The sequence below is a fragment of the Terrapene carolina genome, unplaced genomic scaffold, assembly GCF_002925995.2.
Source record: "Terrapene carolina triunguis isolate 2854851 unplaced genomic scaffold, T_m_triunguis-2.0 Scaffold32922, whole genome shotgun sequence".
NCBI lineage: Eukaryota > Metazoa > Chordata > Testudines > Emydidae > Terrapene > Terrapene triunguis.
The window spans coordinates 18,168-35,947 of record NW_020697273.1 but is presented as its reverse complement, the minus strand read 5'-3'; the positions used below and the strand labels follow the sequence as shown (position 1 = coordinate 35,947).

The 17,780-nt window shown below is 56.8% G+C and overlaps 1 protein-coding gene across 1 annotated transcript in view; it reads right to left on the bottom strand.

The window, feature by feature from the left end:
- The window catches only part of LOC112118535 (B-cadherin-like), a 70,791-nt gene that overhangs the window by 46,035 nt on the left and 6,976 nt on the right, over positions 1-17,780 (bottom strand). Inside the window, exons 2-15 of the mRNA XM_026663232.1 lie at positions 17,693-17,777; positions 9,152-9,363; positions 8,384-8,527; positions 7,746-7,901; positions 7,474-7,618; positions 6,740-6,915; positions 6,108-6,236; positions 5,414-5,599; positions 4,859-5,103; positions 4,191-4,333; positions 3,403-3,627; positions 2,172-2,390; positions 1,598-1,728; positions 1,182-1,328 (exon numbers count right to left, since the gene is read on the bottom strand). Coding sequence (XP_026519017.1) covers positions 1,182-1,328; positions 1,598-1,728; positions 2,172-2,390; positions 3,403-3,627; positions 4,191-4,333; positions 4,859-5,103; positions 5,414-5,599; positions 6,108-6,236; positions 6,740-6,915; positions 7,474-7,618; positions 7,746-7,901; positions 8,384-8,527; positions 9,152-9,363; positions 17,693-17,777 — 2,343 coding nt within the window. The remainder of the gene's footprint in view (positions 1-1,181; positions 1,329-1,597; positions 1,729-2,171; positions 2,391-3,402; positions 3,628-4,190; positions 4,334-4,858; positions 5,104-5,413; positions 5,600-6,107; positions 6,237-6,739; positions 6,916-7,473; positions 7,619-7,745; positions 7,902-8,383; positions 8,528-9,151; positions 9,364-17,692; positions 17,778-17,780) is intronic.

The following is a 17,780-nucleotide window of genomic DNA, read 5'->3' as shown; positions in this document are numbered from 1 at the left end:
GCTCCACTTCTCCCGCCTCCCAGGCTTGCAGCGCCAAACAGCTGTTTGGCGCCACAAGCCTGGGAGGGGAGGAGAATTAGCAGGGGCTGTGTGCTTGGGGAGGAGGCGGAGCAGAGGTGAGGAGCTGCCGCACAGCTCCCTGGGCCGGGGCAGGGGGAGCTGCCGCAGGGCTCGGGGGGGGGCCCCCCAAGGTGGAAGTTTCGCCTAGGGCATGAAACTTCCTTGCACCAGCCCTGCGCATCCACATTGTCCCTGCCCCTTTTGCCTCCCGTCAGGGGCCCTGCTGGTAGGGGCAGCAACGTTAACATTGCTGCCCCTTCCCTTCATTGGCACTTTAAGGGACTACAGCCACTATGACCAGAGGGAGCAGGTCCGAGCAAAGGGCCTGGCCCATTACCACTCCGACAGCACGTGCACGCAGAGGCGGGGGCTGGTCACACCAGCGCCCTGCAGAAAGGAAGGGCTCAGAGCCTGACTAACGGGCGCCACAGGCCTTCTCCTGGAGCTTAGTCTCCAGTGTTGGCCAATGGGCTTTTCTAGACCTAACAGCTTCCAGGGGAGAGAAAACGGGTCTCTGCTCTGGCCACATTCACAGTGCGTTGCTACATTCTCCACTGCTCCCAGCCAGTTCCCCTGAAGTCTCTACACCAGCAGTTCTCAACCTACTGGCCATGTGCGGCCCAATCACCACACAGCTGAGGCCTATGTGACATCCTCGGGGTGCCCCCCCCCCCCCCACACAGAACGGATGTGGCCTGCTAACAGAGAGCTGCGTATGCGGCCCACACACTGACACCCACCCATCTGCTCCACTCCCCATAGCTACGCCCCCAGCAACGAGGGCAGGCCCATCACAGCCTAGCACAGCCATAAAACCAGGCCTCCCCAGCAGCAAGGCGGCTGCACCCAGCCAGGCAGATAACCTGGGCAGTCCTTGGGCAGACCTGGCGGCAGGAACCAGCTGTCCAGGGAATCCCCACAGCGGCAGAGCCACGGGTGGCTGGTGACTAGCCCCGAGGGTGGTACGTGCCCCGTGCACACACCCAGCTAAAGCGAGGACCAGATCTTGAGCTCTAGAAAGGAACTGCCGACACGGATCAGCCCATGCCTGGAGCCGGCTCCAGCCTCTCACTAGGGGTCATGAGCCCAGGCTCACGTGAAACTTGCATCCTGGGCCTCACCTCATCAATGAAGTTGCCGATCTCATCGGGGTTGGCAGGTCGAGGCCGATACTGGGGAGCTGGCAGCAGGGTCGGCACCACGTCGTTGCGGACGATGACTTCGGGGCGAGCCTCCAGGCCGCGGTGCAGCTGGCTGAGGTCGTAGTCCTGTGGAGGGAGAGGCACAGGGTCAGGGCCCTTGGCCGAAGTTTGGCTGATCCAGAACTGGGAGGTCCATTTGCCAGGCCTCATCCGTCCTGGAGATGGACACCAGAGCAGCTCCAAGGCCATTTGTTTTGCATGCCCACGTTGCCCACTCCTGGAAGCATGTGAAGCCTGAGAGTACCAAGGTGGGACCCAGTCAAGCCCCCAGGGCAGCCAGTGCGTCGGGTGTGCCGTTACCCATCCCCCACATGCCATAGGCCACTAGTGCCCACCTGGTCTTCCTCGCCGCCTCCCTCCTCGCCGTAGTAGAAGACGTTGTCCCGGGTGTCGTCCTCTGGGAGCAGCAAGGGCTCCTTCACCACCTTCCTCCGCCGCACAAAGAGGAGCAGCAGCAGCAGGATGACTGGAAGAGACAAGACAGGTCAGCATGTGCCATGCAGTGTGCTCTCCTCCCCCCACAATGGGGCCAATGCTGCTCTCCTGGGTGCCGCAAGACAAGGGCAGGCCTGCGGGGACGCTGAGACACCTGCCAAGTGCTCCGAGATGGGAGCTTGCTGGAGGGCAGGCACCACACTTTTAATGGCAGGGAACCCAGGGCACAGAAGTGAAACAACAGGTCAGCAGTGGAGCTGGATGGAACAAGGTCCCAGGTCTGACTGTTGGTCCTCTAGCCACTAGGCCACGCTGCCTCACCACAAGCAGCAGCAGGTTCCATCCTGCACTGCAAGACACCTGCCTTTGCAGCTCACCCTCTGTGCAGGCCAGGCTAGCTTAGCTCTGGAAGACCCCACCCTGGCACAAGATGCCCATCAGCCAGGCCTAGAGCAACTCCTCCCAGGCACTCACTCAGCAGGGCCAGAATAGCCCCCAGGATGGCCAGAATGATGGGGACCCCCAGAACAGGCAGCTGTTCCTCTGGGCACTTCTCTGCATGCCCCTCACAGTTGCACACTTCTGCCTTGAGGACAGTCAGCTGGTCTTTGTTCTGGTTGTCAAAGAGCCGCAGGTAAACTTGGTAGATGTCTTTCTTCAATGGCTCCAGCAGCTTCAAGGTGAGCGTCTCCCCTGTGCAGACGGACAGTGGGATTACATGGGTGAGACAGCAGCTTGGATACCAGAGGGGAGGGTCACAGGGGTCAGAGAACAGGCCCCCACATCCCCTCTACCTCCCAAGCAGGCCAAGACCCTATGGTGGCTACAGTGCCATGAACATGCTCTACCCAAGGTCACTTCATCCGAGGAGTCTGCATCTTCCCTCCCCAGCGTTCAGCCATGGCATGTCTGGGACTAGGATATCCAACAGGACACGTGGAGAAATCACAGAAATGTAGGGCTGGAAGGGACCACAAGAGGTCATCTAGCCCAACCCCTGTGCTGAGGCAGGACCAAGTATTCTCTAGACCAGTGGCTCTCAATCTGCAGCCCACGGGCCACTTGCAGCCCAATCAGCACAGAGCTGCAGCCCATGTGACATGCTTAGGCCCATACAAGTAGCATTGGATGTGGCCCACAATGGTAAATAGGTGGAGAACCACTGCTGTAGACCATCCCTGGCATGCATTTGTCCAACCTGTTCTTAAAAGCCTCCAACCACGGAGGTTCTGCAGCATCCCTAGGTAATTTGTTCCACTGTGTAACTACCCTGACACAGATAGGAAGTTTTTCCCTGACGTTCAGCCTAAACCTCCCTTGCTGAAATGTAAGCCCATTGCTTCTTGTCCTGTCCTCAGTGGTTAAGGAGAACAATTTATCACCCTCTTCCACGTACATAAAAGGTTGTTACAAAATGACTGTTCAACTGAAAGGGGACAGGCTGTCTCCAGACTCGACAAGCCTAACTTCTTCCAATCTTTCCTGGTAGATTAAGTGTTCTGGACCTAGTCACATGAGTGACTCCAAGCCAGCACCACCCCACATTACATTCTGTGGGCCAGGGCCGTGTCCTGCCTTGCCTTGGATCCACACCCCCAGTTCAGGGCTCATGCCTCCTACTGGAGGGAACGGGGTGGGGGATAGGGGCAAGGGGCAATGGATGGTCCAAGATCTCAGGTGACCAGCAAATCCCTTCAGTAGTTACCTTTACTGTCCATTTCTGCAGCCCAGCTCACACCAGATCCATGGATGAGCTCTGCTCTGAAGGGGGAGGTGTTCGGGGGCAGGTCCTTGTCGTGGATGGTCAGGACCTGTGGCACTGGATTCTGGTTGCAGACGGTGATCTCACGAGGGTCTGGCTCTGGCCCGTTGTCATTCACATCCAGAAGAGTCAGAAGCAAGGTGCCCGTGCCAGTGGCAGGTGGGGTGCCTGTTGGGGATGGAGGGGAGGTGAATGGCTGCACACGATTCACGGTCTCGTTTGCCTGGCCCAGAAGGGGAGCCTTGTGCTCAGCCAGTGGAACACCCCTGCTCTCTGCCTGATCCAGAAGAGAGCTGGCTGCTGCTGGCAGCTGGGGCAGCAGGCTTTAGCTCCGGAGGTCCCTGGTGCAGCCCCAGTGACAACCACCTGGGTCCCCACTCTACAGGGCCAGCTTTGCCCATGACTCAGGGGAGGCTCCCAAGCCCTGCACCTTCAGTTCCACGCCAGCACAGGCTGCTGCAGAGTGCAGCAGCGTGATGGAGGGGCCGACAAGCCAGCCTAGGCTGCTTTTAGAATTACTCCCATCTTCCCAGGAAGAGAACTGGGGTTTAATTTAGATGTGGTTTCTCGTGCCAGCCCAGGAGGGGGCATGGCCTTAGCACATGTCTCTCACATGGGGAGCCATCAGCAGCGCACTGCGCAGGGGAACAAAGATGCTCTTGATCACAGAAACGCAGCGATCGGACAAGCTCTCAGCCCTGCCCCCCACATTCCAGCTGCAGAGCCATTACCATCGTCCACTGCCAGCACAATGGCCGTGTAGGTGTTGTTCTTCACAAACACGGCCTCCCTGTCCAGCTGGGCCTTTGCCGTTACAATGCCGTTTTCCGGGTGAATCTCCAGCCAGCCTGCGGGGTCATTCCCGATGTGGTACCTGAGGGGAAGAGCGTTAGGGGGCAGAAAAGGCACAAGAGCCTGGGGCAGAAGCCAGTTTGTAGGGGAGACAGTTCTGGAAGGTGCCTGCCAAGACGCAAGAAGGGCCAGATTCAGCACCGCTCAGACAGCGAGCCGCTTTCTGCGGCACTCGGACACTTGGCTGCGCAGCAGGGCAAGCAACAGGCTCCCTGACAGAGGCCTCCTGCCCAAATTGCTGCTTCCCCGGGGGCTCCGTACTCCTGAGCGGCCGGTGCCGAACTCCAGAGGTTCTGTTCTGGAAGGGCTGCTGTGCCAGCCAACCTGTTCCGGGGACAGGAGCAGTGGCCATGGGATCCTGTGTGTTTGGCTTCGCTGCCCATAGTTTACAGGGCCAAACCCAAGCTCATGTATCAGCACAGGGCTGTCAAGGCCATCGGTCCCCGTTTGGCCTTGGTGAGCCCTGCTGTTTAGGCATGAAGCTAGATTGGGTACATGTGGCATTACCAGCCCAGCAGCCCTGGCTCCCAGTCCAACCACCACTTACCGGATCGTCTGACTCTGCATTTTGTCTGGGTCCTGAACCGTGTAGGAGGTGATTTTCTGCCCAATCGGCACGTCCTCTGAGACCTGGGCTGTCCGGATGGGCGGGTCGAAGATAGGTGCCTCATTCACATCCTCCACGTTCACCGTGACAGTGGCCGTGGAGGTTGTGAGCTTCACGACAAAGGGCTCCTCATTGGTGGCTGCCACGTAGAGGACAAACTGGCTTCTCACTTCGAAGTCCAAGCCCTGGGAGGGACGAGAAGGAAAGGTGAAGCCTGGCCTGTTGCCTCATGCCCAGGAAGCTGGGCAATTCCCTGAGCAATGCTGGAGCCAGCGGCTCTAGACTTCACTACGTGGCAACGCCATGCGCTCAGCTGTGCTGAACGATGGTCCTGGGTTTTGATGCAGCTACTTCATTCTGGCAGGCCGCTGGAGCCGGACGCTGCCGGTGCTTAGCCATGCAGCACACCAGCCCAGTTTTAAGACCGGCAGATGCTCCTCTCATGGCCAGAGGTGCACACGTCTAGCTGCCCATGAAACCTGAGCCCACCCTCACCTTAGCTGTTCGCAGAATGCCTTCATTGGTCTCGCGATCCGTGGTGATGGTGAAGAAGCCTCCTTCATTGCCTCGCACAATGGTGTACACGGCCCGCCACGCCGCCGTGTTGACCTCGTCTGTGTCCGTCACGGTCAGCCTCTGGACCTCGCGTCCCGCTTCGTTCTCTGGCACTGCCACGGTGTACTGCAACAGAGGGGCATGCAGGCCATGGTCAGCCACACGGTCACAGCTCAGAGCAGAGACCTGGGCCTTCTCCACTGGCCAGCAGCACAAAGCAGCCAGTGGGGACAGGGATAGCTCCTTGCCCTCCCACTCCCACCCCACTCATCCTGCTCATGGCATAGGACAAGACAATCGACTGCAGTCCTTGCCTGGAACCACGACCTCACTGTTTGTGCAGCACTTAACGCAATGGGGCTAATCCAACCGGAGCCCCTGAAAGGGAGACCTCTGGGGCACCCTGGCTGTTTGGTCCCTGACAACTGGGGTAGGAGCAGGATACCATCAGCTGTGCAGAGAGCACCTCACATGGCTCCTAGCCAAGAGATGCTTTGGCTGGAGGAATGGCCACTTTTCCTTGCAGTCTTCCCTGTGCCCGCAATCCCAGGGAGGTGAACGGGACTGGACAGGACACCCCAGCACAGCAGGGGTCAGCAGCTGGTGCTTGCGAGAGGGTGACGGAGTAGGGTACCGTTCTGGGGTCAAACACTGGAGCATTGTCGTTGGTGTCCGCGATCTCAATCACAGCGGATGCAGTGGTTGTTAAGCCTTCCCCATCCAAGTCTGCAGCCTGCAGCGTCAGCGTGTATTCTCTCACTCTCTGGGGAGAGGCAGACATGGAGAGAGAAGATATTAGCAGTGCCAGTTCCCTGTAACCCTTTCACACTCAGTCCCAGCAGCCAGGGCAGGTCACGCTGACTACAAGAGTCCACCATGCATCAGGACTTCCTGGGCCAGGGATCTGCCCAGATCTCTCAGGCATGCACCAATAGGGAGCCCTTCTCCCCTGCAGCCCTAGGCAAGGGTCGAGCTTTGTCACTAGCAGTAGCATACCTCTCCAGCCAGGGAGAGCCACTGCGGGAGACTTCTGGTGTCAAGCACAGATTTATAAACCTGCTTATTTCCTGCAGCCCATTTCAGGCCATCGAGTGGCAAGCTGCTAACGAGGAGCCGTCTCCTTCGTAGGCTTGTGCCAGCATGGAAGAGGACTCAGTCCTCAGCACACGTCACTAACTGAAGCGTAGCTGTGATGTTGCCACCCTCCTGCATGGAGCTTTGCTATGGCAACAGCTGCTGTGTGTCCAAGCCCATGTCTCTGCTCACCTCTCTGTCTAGACCACTTGCAATCACACTGATGGCTCCAGTGGCTCTGTGGATGGTGAACATCTGGGGATGGGGTTCCTTAGGCTCTTGGTTCAGGATGGAGTATGCAATGACCCCATTGTAGGTCTCAATAGCATCATCTGCATCCGTGGCAGTTACTTGCATCACAGAGGTCCCTGAGAGAGAAGGGTAGAGTTGGAGGTGGTAGTGGATCTCTCCTCCCCCATCAGGAGGAGGAACATTTCCCCTGAGGAGTGCTGCAGCTTCATACAAGATGTTAGAATTTTTAGGAGCTCAGGACAATAGCAGAGACTCTGCCAATGGAGAACGGAGCCAGCGTTGGGCTCGTCTCCTTCGGTAGGGAGGAGCGCTAACTGCTCCGAGAAGGACTCATTGGCAAGCCACACAAAAGGGTGTGTAAGTGGGCACCACACTCATGGACCAGTGGCTTGGGGAACCCGCCTGACCCTTCAGGGCTGCCAGAGATCAGAGGCTTGTAAGAAATCAAGCCCTGATGATCTGTGTTCAGTACTGACCACACGTGGCTTGCAGGGGCATGGACGCAGGCACCATCAGAGACCTCAAAGGCAGAATCCCACCTGCTAACAGGGACAACCCAGACCAGTCCATGCCCTGTCCCACTAAGTGCTAACGGAGCAGAGTCCAGAGGTGCAGATTTCTGGAGCCTGGATCAGTATCGGCAGGACAAGGCTATTGCCACCCATTCCTCGTACCTGGCAGTGCTCCTTCCAGGACCAAGCCTCTGAAGAGCTCTTGGGTGAACTGGGGTTTGTTGTCATTCTGATCTGTCACGGTGATGATGATCTCCATGGGCTCCTCCACAGGTTTGCCATTCTCAGACACGGCGTGAGAGAAGAGCTACAGACAGAAACAAGAGGGCTGTGAGCTCCACCACGCTCCCGTCGACCAGCGGCTGGCTCAGAAACGGGCCCCCCGGCAGGTGGAAAGAGCCCCGCTGACCAAACGCAGGGCTTGGGTGACTTACGTGGTATTTGTCGATGTCTTCTCTGTCCAAGGGCTGAGTCACCATCATCCAGCCGGTCTTGGCCTCGATGGTGAAGACGCCATTGGGAGGGGTGTCTGCACCCTGCCCTGTGATGCTGTAGATAATCTTGGTCACTTTATCCTTATTGGATTTGATCTAGGGGGAATCAAAGCATGTACATGGCGCACGGTGTAACTGGAAGGCGGAATTAGACTAGCACACTGCGATTCAGTCCGGTAATGGACGTGAGTAGGGCCTGGCTGAAAGAGGGATAAACTTGCGTTCAAAATAAAATAAATAAAATTAAAAACCAAGAGTGGGAAACCTTCAGGAAACCACTGTGCTTCAGCAAATCCGGAAGAATCTGCTGCAGCAGCGCGTAGGGGAGTGCAAGGATTTTCCTCTACTGCAATTCTTGACAGTGAGATTCTGTAGTTTGTTACTATTATAATAGTATAAATATGCTGAAAAGAGGCCCCCCCAGCCCCTTTTCAAAAACACCCACTGGCAAAAAGAGTCTGTGCTGGGCAGTCAAGGATTTGACACATGCTAAGCTCCAGCAACAAGAGAGCTGGCAGCACCTGCCTGCCCAAGACAGCGTTCAGGCAGGTGAACGCAGGTTTGAGATGCCTCCATACCTGAACCAGCTTTTTAGGGAATGGGCCCCTCTCATTTTCAGGAACCCTTATCGGAGGGATCACCCAGTCCCTCTTCTGTCTCTGCAGACCAGGTCTGGCCTGTGGGAACATCAGCACCTCTGCTTGATGGTCTGAAGCAGATTCCTACAGGGAGAAGAAGGCATCCATGTGTACAAGAAACAAGCCCAGGGACCCCAGACCAGCCAGCGTTTAACCCTGGGTTAGCGCGGTGCCAGCCGGCAGCTCCTTTATACAGAGCGTGCGGTGAGCACAGAGCTGGAGTCAGACTTGCTGACAGTTCAGACACAGACACTGCAGGTGGCCAGACCACGGCAAGTGGGATGAAGACCAGACACATGATCGGAGCCAGACAGAAATGAAGTGCAATGGAGAAGGTTGCACTCTGGGCCCAGTGTGAACAGGGGTCAACTTGGCAGTCCAAGGAGAGCTACGAGGAGCGATTCCCACTGAGCTGCACACCCCTGGGCTGCTCTAGCCAGAAAAGCGGTTGCTAAACCAGCGTCGTTCTCCATGGAACTCACTCCCAGTAAAGCAACAGGCAGTCAGTGGGTTGGGTGCACTGGCAACATTACAGTGCTAGTGGCTATGGGAATGGCCTTCCCAGCCCTGTCTCTTGTGGGGGCCAGGATCAGTCAGGGCACCTTGCCATCCCATTAGGAGACCAAGGTTCACTAGCAAGGCACAATGGTTGCCATAGAGTCAGCCCCTTGCGCTCCCTACAGGCCTGCCAGCTGGCAGGAGCTTTACCTGTGCTGAGTGAGGGCTTTGGGTCTTCACAGTCACTGAAGCAGAGAATTTCTTGCCAGTGGAATCCCAGGCATCCACGGTAAAAGTCTTCCCCCGCCCATGCAGCTGGGTGTGGTGTCTCATCAGGACCGTCCCATCTGCCAGCACACGGAAGTCAGCATCATCTGCATCGTACAGCGCTGTCTTCCAGCTCGTGCAGTCCTCAAACCTCACTGGGGGAGGAAGGGCAGCACTGTTAGCAGGCTCCAGCCACGCACAGGACAGCAGGAGACCGGGTATGGGGGAGACCCTGGCGCTACAACCACAACGGCTTCCAGTTTGAATGGGTTTGCCTATCTCAGTGGCTTTCAGACGTTTGTACTAGTGACCCTTTTCACACTGCAAGCCTCTAATTTATAAGGGGGGGGGTCGCACTCAAACACCTTTTAATATATTTAACAATTATAAATGCTGGAGGTCAAGTGGGGTTTGGGGTGGAGGCTGACAGCTCAGGACCCACTGAGGGGTCCCGACCCCCAGTTTGAGAACCCCTGCCCTATCTAGTCATTTGCATGTTACCCCCTTTCGAGCCATTGACCCTGAGCACACATCATTCTCTGCCTTCTGATCTACCTAGGCACATGTGTGAACAAGTTTCTCAATGCCAGGGCAAGAGTGGAGGGGAGGGAAGAGGAGGGGAGACAGGAATGTGACTGATAAGGGATCTCCAGCTAGACTCTGGCTAACCTGCTAGGAGGCAGTGTTTAAGCCAGACATGTGACAGCACCACCATACAGGAAGGGGTAGGGGAGATCTGGGTTTATCCTCCAGTGTGATCAGCTAAGTCTGCTCAGACAACTGGAGCTGCTGACTCAGCTAAGACAGGCTCTTCTAGTGCAGTCGCTAGCCCAAACAGAGGCTGGGTTTCTGAAACTGCCCATAGTAACACACCAAGGCCAGAATCCCGATGTGTCTGTCAGCCTGGGCCCCCACCACAAAGCATGTGGCCTTCCAAGCTTGGGTAAGTGAGGGCGACGGTGCCACTTCAGATACGCGGCATTGCTTGCTAGTACACCTCCAGAACCAGGCAGTAGGGCAGCTGCCAGTTGGTTAGCAATCATGACTGTGCAGTTCCAGACAAGAACTCTGCCTCCATGCGGTCTGCAGGTTTGCAGACAGGGCTGTCAGCAGCAGGCAGAGGGATGGAGCAGTTAACAGGAGGGCCAGTTCTCCTCTTGCAGGTAGCTCCTACCGCAGAGGAGCCGGCGATGGCCTGACTCGGTTTAGTTGCATTAGGAGTTGGGAATGCAAGAGGTGGACTGCAGGGCTGAGGGCTCTGGGCAAATCCCACACCAGGTGCATGATGCCTTGGCAAAGACTCCAAGAATGAGTCTTTGTACTGCACGCTTCAGTCATATGGTATCCTGGCCAGACCCTAACTCCTTGTACAGAGTGCCCACAGGACACACCCCATTTCTATCCCAACAACCATGCTGCTAGGCCAGACTTACCCAGCTCACCAGAACTCCCCCAGCCCTGTGCGGCCAAGTGCATTGGGCCAGCTGCTAGGAGAGCACTACAGGTCTTTGTAGACCTCTCTGCCACCAGCTCTTCCACAAGGTAACGCTGCCTGGGTGAGCTGCAGCCAGGACCACAGCAGTCACTTGGGCAGGAAGGCTGTACTCACCTTGTGCTTTAGGCCAGTGGTCCCAAAGCTTTTGCAATGGGATATTTTACAGATTCTTGGGAACACCCACCCCGCCATTCACTCTTGCCTGGGCCCCCATTCCATACCACACCCATGAAATGCATGGCAACTGCTCCTGTAGAAGAGAGACTTCCTGTAAGCCAGGAAAGCCAGCACCCTGCCACAGCCGGCTCTGTAAACTACTGCATGGGAGCCTGCTTGGGACATGCTCCCCTTTTCTTTGCCATTGAGGAGCTGAGGTCAGACTCTGGAACACGGGCTTAGGCTGTGAGCTCTGTTCTCAATGCGAATACCTTAGGAGACAAGGGTTCCCATGGCCAGCTCACATGCACAGGCACATGTAGAATGCCACCAGGTCTAAGCTTAGCCGCCAGTTTAGAGGGGCACCGTGCCCTGCAAGGGCAGCCAGAGAGCAGGGTGATGGCAGGCAGGCTTGGTACAGAGCACTCCAGACCCAGGACTTCACTATCCCACGCTCTTGTGTAGGAGGGTTTCTGCTCACTCCAGTGCCAGGGAAGCCAGGAACCCCTCTGGATAATGCTGTGGCCCATCACTTGTCTCCAGAAGTCCACATGTGTAAGAGCCTGACGTGAGGCTAAGCAGTTGCAGGGCGTGTTGGGTAATCTGCCCCCAGCAGCGAGTTACATGCATGTTTCCGGTTTGCTGTCCGACACTGTGCCCAGGGTGAGTCACTGACTCTTGGGTAGCGCCGAGAGGTCTAGTCTCTGCTATGCAGGTGATTAAATGGCCAAGTTATACAATCAGACCTGTCCCACTTCCGGCTCCTGCCATGCGGATCCAGCCACAGAGCCTCCTTCACTAAGGACGGGGAACAGCGCAGCTCTGCCGAGTGGCTTTGGCGGCGCCAGGCTGGAGACTGGGGGCAGCTCCTCACAGCTGGAAGGACAGGCCCTTGGCTCCCTGTTTTGCACAGGAAGATGCTCATGCTCTGACCACTGCAGCCAAGAACTGGTGTTGGGCATAACACCAAGTAGCCTGTACAGGAGGGGGTCGCACCACCCTTGGATCAGGGGCATGGAGTGAAGCCCGACCCAGTCTCCAGTTAGCAGCTTTCAGGGCTGTCGAGCGAAGGCTGCAGCTGCCCATCAGCGGGCCTGGTTTTTGAGAAATCCAGGGTCACTGTGCGAGCTCTCCCCTTCCCTGGGGCAGGAACAGTCCGGTAGCAGCTTGCTGCTCCGCTCTCACTGGAGATCAGGCCCAGCTAGACTGGTCAACTCTGACCTTCCCCGTGAACTGGGAGCATTTACAAGAAACTGACTCTCCTTCAACTTGGACTCCTCCGCTGGTCCCTGAGTAGGGCTTCTAGATGCTAGCTCAGTATTGGTACCAACCTCTCGGGGGGGGGGGGGGGGGGGGAAACTGGCTACAGGAAATCCATCAACTGCGGCACTTGTCTGGAGGCAGCAAAACAGACCCCATACCCGGAGGATTCCAAGCGCTCTTCATTCCCAGCGATCGCTAGTTTGTTTCCTTGCCATGCTAGGAGCCTACACAGCAGGTGTCCCAGGCTAGCCTAGCAGGAGGGCAGGACCAAGGGACTCTTCGCAGGAATTTAGGGCTTTGATTATAGCTCAGGGAGAGCATGGAATAGCTCAATCCAGTGCCCATTGGAAAGGGTCTCGGCAAACTGCTGGCTTTCCGAGGGCGCAGCCAGGAAAGCCTAGCGAACAGAGTATGTCTACACTGCAGTTAGACACCAGCAGACGGCCTGTGCCAGCTGACTTGGCTCATGGGGCTTGGGCCCAAGTCTCCAGGACGATGACTGCACGCTCCATACCAGAGGGCGGGTAGCCTTAGTGCGGAGCTCTGTTGAGCTGCACTAGCCCTAGCCCAGGGATACAGGTGCCTTTTAGCCAGGGAACGGGACAGTACAAGACTCTCCTAGTCAGGGTTCCCTACAGGCAGGCTGGGCTCCCCCACAGCAAGACGGGCACGCTCCTCCTGAGGCTGTAGGGTTTGCCCAAGTCCTCCCACTCTCATGGGCTCTAGTCGCCAGCAGGCTGTGGCGTTGCCTACGCCCGCTCCGAGCGGGGCTAGCCAGCACCATGCGAGCCCAGCTGCTGGGCTCCGATAGTGCTCCCTTGTCACAAGCCCTAGTGAACTGCACCGGCGGGACGATTTTAGAGTGCCCAGTGCACACAGAGCCCGTCACCCCACACCATCAGTGGTCTTGGACAAGAATTCCTGAGGACCATGCACCAAAACAGATTTCCCAGAGACAGCACCAGCCTCAGCCATCACACGCTCCGGAGGGGAGCTGCTTGTATCCAGGATCACACAAACCCTGCAATAAACATGCAAGCTCTTTCCACCCTTAACACATGGCCCAGGGGCCCGTAAGGCTTCGGCTCCTTTGTAATTTTCAGCCTGCACGTCCAGGAGACTGCCCTGGGCCAGCTCAGCTGCCTTGGCACGTTATAAGCCCCAACTTGCAGCAGCAGCCTGGACAGGACCAGGAAGTCTCAGAGTGATACTTTGAGAAATGGAGGCATGTGTTCCACAGAGAAGGGACAGACATCTGTGCTCTAGGATGGAGAAAACAGGAAGACTTCCAGCTCCCCACACCCAGCTAGACCCAGCACAGGTACTTTGAGCGAGCGGCGCACTCGGGTCAGCTCGCCTGGCCTTGGCTCGCTGAAAGCACTCACCACTTAGTGGTATTTCGAGTTCTGCAACCATTAGCTAAGCCCATCACCGAAGCTAGAGTTCTGCATGCAGTTACTGGAAATAGCCTCCTCCCCCAGGACACTTCCAAACGGAAAGAGTAAACAAGGGCTTGCAATGCTGCCCTGCATCAGACAGCGCAGGAGAGAGATGCAGCCCCCAGAGTTCTGGGACTGCTGGCCACGGGCACTGCAGCAGAAAGCTCCCACCACTACATAGATGGCAGGGGCTAGGAGAGGCACTGGAAGGGTTTATTGCCTTGAACCCTGAGCAGAGCCACTTCACATCCCCCAGCCCTGAGACCCCGGCCCAGCGCAAGCAACTGCCTGGCATTCACCACAGAGATCCCCAGCCTTGGTGCTGCCTCCTTGGTACCAGCTGGGGGGAAGGCAAGCCTTCCAACCAGACAGTAGAGGCAGCCCTGTAATAGGCAGAGCCAATCAGATGTCCATGAGCCCTGTAGTATGGGCAAGGACTGCACCTACACCCAGGAGTCTTCTGCATCACTACCCGGGTCAGAGGCTTAAGTGTAATCAGAGCTGACCTGTGCGTCTCTAAGATGGACTTATAGCAACAGGCCAACTCCTCCTCCTCCGCACTGGAGAATTAGCAGTTACACTTCGGAACATTAAGTGCATGTGATTTTTAAGATGCATTTTGATCCCTGTGTAATGCTAATTAGAGGGGACTCAAATAGCTCCGGATATTAAATCGCTCCTAACGGCCTGCTTTTCAGCACCACAGTGCTACTCTGAAGAGTAATTTGTAGCAGGCTTCACGGCGCAAGGGGAATTAGAACAAGCTAGGAGATCAGCACCTCCCCTCTCTCCAGCATGCATGGAATTTTTGCAGCCCCTGTGTTGACATACCAAAGGTCTGTCTCAAGGCCTCTACTTTACAGAGGTCAGGCTGTGCAAGAGGTGAAGGAAGAGCAGAAAGCCTGCTTTGGTTAAATCCTCCATAAGCAGAGCAGTAAACACCACTGTGCGGACTCAGCACCCCCAGGCTGCCAGGGCACTATCCTACAGAGGCCTCTTACAGCACCCCTGAGCTGCAGCCACCAGGCAGGATCTTGAGTCAAGCTCAAAGCACTGGGAAGGCAACACTGTTCCCTTGGCATGGCAATTTGCAGTTTAAGGAACGTTAATTGGGCTTTGGGCACTAACCAAGTAACTGCTCTGCGGGCTGGATTTGGCTGGTTTCACAGGCCAGTGAATTACTGAACAGCATGGATCTGGTTTATAAGGGGAGGGGTCCCTGGATCCACTGCACATTTCTGTTCGGTATTTTATTTGTTTTTACATCTCCAGACAGAAGAGTGAGCTTTGAGCACCTACAGCTTGGTCTACACTAGAAAATTAGGGCAGTTTAACTACACTGCATGAAAACTCCACCCCCCAGAGTGGTAGTTACGCAGACCTAAGCCCCTGCGTAGATCACGCTAGACTGACAGAAGAATTCCTCAGCCTAGCTACTGCCTGTCAGACAGGTGATTACCCACGCGGGGACAGGAGAACCCCTGCAGTCGACACCCAGGCGCTCCAGCAGCTCTGCTGTAGCCTCTCAAGTGTAGACAAGCCCTTGGTCACACAGATGCAGCCCCTCCTTCCCCTCCCTGTGAGGGAGGCTCTGGCCCATGAGGAAGGGCCAGTGGGTGACATAAAATCAACTAAGTTCTGGTGTCCTGCCCTGAAATCACTCCGGCAAGCATGGAGTTAAGTGCATTCCAGTCTGCGGAGGGAGGACAGAGGAGACAGACCAGCCTCTGTTTGGAGCACAATGCGCACATTTCACATGCCGGAACCATGCCCAGCACTAGCTCGGCTCATCCCAGCACCTGATCCGCACTCCCTGGGCCCACTGCAGGGTGGGCCAGGAGAGGCAGGGAAGAGTCCAAAGCGGAGCCATTCCCCCCATTCGGGACCCTGGGGAGGTCACCCCGCAGGTGACTGGAGCAGGTCTGTGGGGCCATGAAACACCCACCTCGCTGCAGGAATTCTGCACTGGCACCCACTGCCGTGCTTGAGCGGGCCTGGAATGCAAGGGCAGAGATGGGCAGGCTGACGGCCATTACAGGCAGAGTCTAAGCCAGGCATTGGCTGGGGGAGGGGGATTTAAATGCCACCCTCCAACGCCTGGCACTAGCCCTTAGAACATGGGTTCAGGGCGCTGCCACGTGCACAAAGACTGGACAGATGCAGCCCTGCCAAGCTGAACCATGCCTGGGGCTCCCGGTTCGGTCTCATGAGCCAGCGCCTTTACCCACATCCCCAGCATGGGGGAGACGCCAGCGCAGGAACTCAACAAGAAGAGCTGCTTAGCGCCAAGGGAGGGGTCGCTGGAGGGGAAGGTGGGGGAGTATCTGTTAAGACATGACACCAGCCAGAATAAGCTACCAGGCCAGGTCAGTAACAGCCTCACAGAAAGCCCCTCCCAGTGTGCGCTCAGTTCACAGGGCTGTTCCCTCTTTCAGGCACCTTCACAGGGTGATCTATTCCTGCCCCATTGTCCTGGGCGGGGTGGGGCTCGGCTCAAGGTGTGGGAGTCTCTTTTGCTTTCCAATCACAGAGGATTGTCCTCCAGCAGTTTGGACGTTAGCATTTCAAAGGCTGCATTCCCCAGGACAAAGCCTCCTGCACTCCAGGGGGAGGAGCGGAGATAAAAAGGAGACAGGCCCACTCTTTTTTCGGGGATAGAAGCAGTTTTTATAACCTCTGCCCTGTAAGTGTTGGAGGCCTGGGGGATTTATGAGCACTGACCGCCAAGTTCACCAGAACTCAGGGCAAAGTTATAAACCCAGGGTGGAAATTCCCCCTACTTTGGGGTGGGACAGACAGGACACAGCCTTTGCAGGCGAAGCCCAAACTACATTAAGGAAAAAGAACAGGAGTCCTTGTGGCACCTCAGACTAACAAATTGATTTGAGCATAAGCTTTCGTTATCTAGATCTATCTGTATCTTCCTACTGTATCTTCCACTCTGTGCATCTGATGAAGTGGGCTTTAGCCCACGAAAGCTTATGCTCAAATAAATGTGTTGGTCTCTAAGGTGCCACAAGGACTCCTGTTCTTTTTGCTGAGACAGACTAACACGGCTGCTACTCGGATACATTAAGGAAGTTTCCACTAATGTGTAATCCCCTAAATGCTTCAGTCTGGATTAAGGCTTTAGCAATTCAACTGCAGCAGAAAAGGCCCTTGAGCCCCCCATTTGGGGTGGAAACAGACTCTCCTCTATAGGGTCTGATCAGATCATTTGCTGAGCACACTTCAGAGGGACAAAGCAGCCAGGGCCTGGGGCTCCCCATTCCCAGCACCAGTCTAACCCCACAGGAAGCCCAGAGGAAGGAGGCCACAAGACTCACCCAGTGCAGTTTGGGAGGAAGGGGAATCAGAATTAACCCTCCAGAGCCTACCAGATACTACAGAAGGTGGAGAATAAGCTGGAATGTCAGGGCAGGTTTGGGACCAGGAGCAGCCAGGAAGCGGTTTAGCGATTATATCCCCAGGGGGACTCACTCAGCGTGCAGGGTTTCCTCACCTAGGCTGCCTGGGCACTGTCAATTATTTCTGTAGAGCCTTTATACTCGTCGGGAGCCCAGGCAGAGGTCTCTGCCCCAAGGACCTCAGTCTGACAGGGCAGATGAGGAGGGGGGGCAGCAGAAGGGACTGGAAGCCGGCTCTGCCTGGCAGGACTCAGAGGCATCACAGCAGAGCATTTGGGACTCCACTTTTCAGTGGCTCTCTCGGTGCAAGCGTGGCTAGCGCCCCACTGGAGGCCGGGGAGAGCCAGCGGAGGGGAACGCCCAAGCAGAACCACACCCCAGAGCATCAAAGCGAGCCTCAGCCCGGGCGAACCCCGAACCACGCTGCCCTAGGGGCGCAGGGGCAGGACTAGCCCAGCAAGGCAGAGGCGGTCAGTAGACAACACCCACCCCACAAGCAGGGGCAGAGCGGGCTCATGGGGCAGCGCCTGGCAGGGGTGAAGCCAGCCAAGGGCACGTCCCACATCTGCTGCAGCGTCCAGGTCCCGCAGGGCGGCGAGCAGCGCCCCGTGGGCTGGCCCAGAGCCCGAGGCAGGCAGGCAGGCAGGCGTCCCCCCCCCCATAGCTCTGCCTCCGAGATCCCGCCCCCCCAGTGCCACGGGCCCCGCGCGGGAGGCAGCCTTACCTTGGCCCAGGACCTGGCCCCGGAGCAGCTGCGCACGGGGCACCACGAACGTGAACCGCTCCAAGGTAAAGCCGGCCCGGCACGGCTC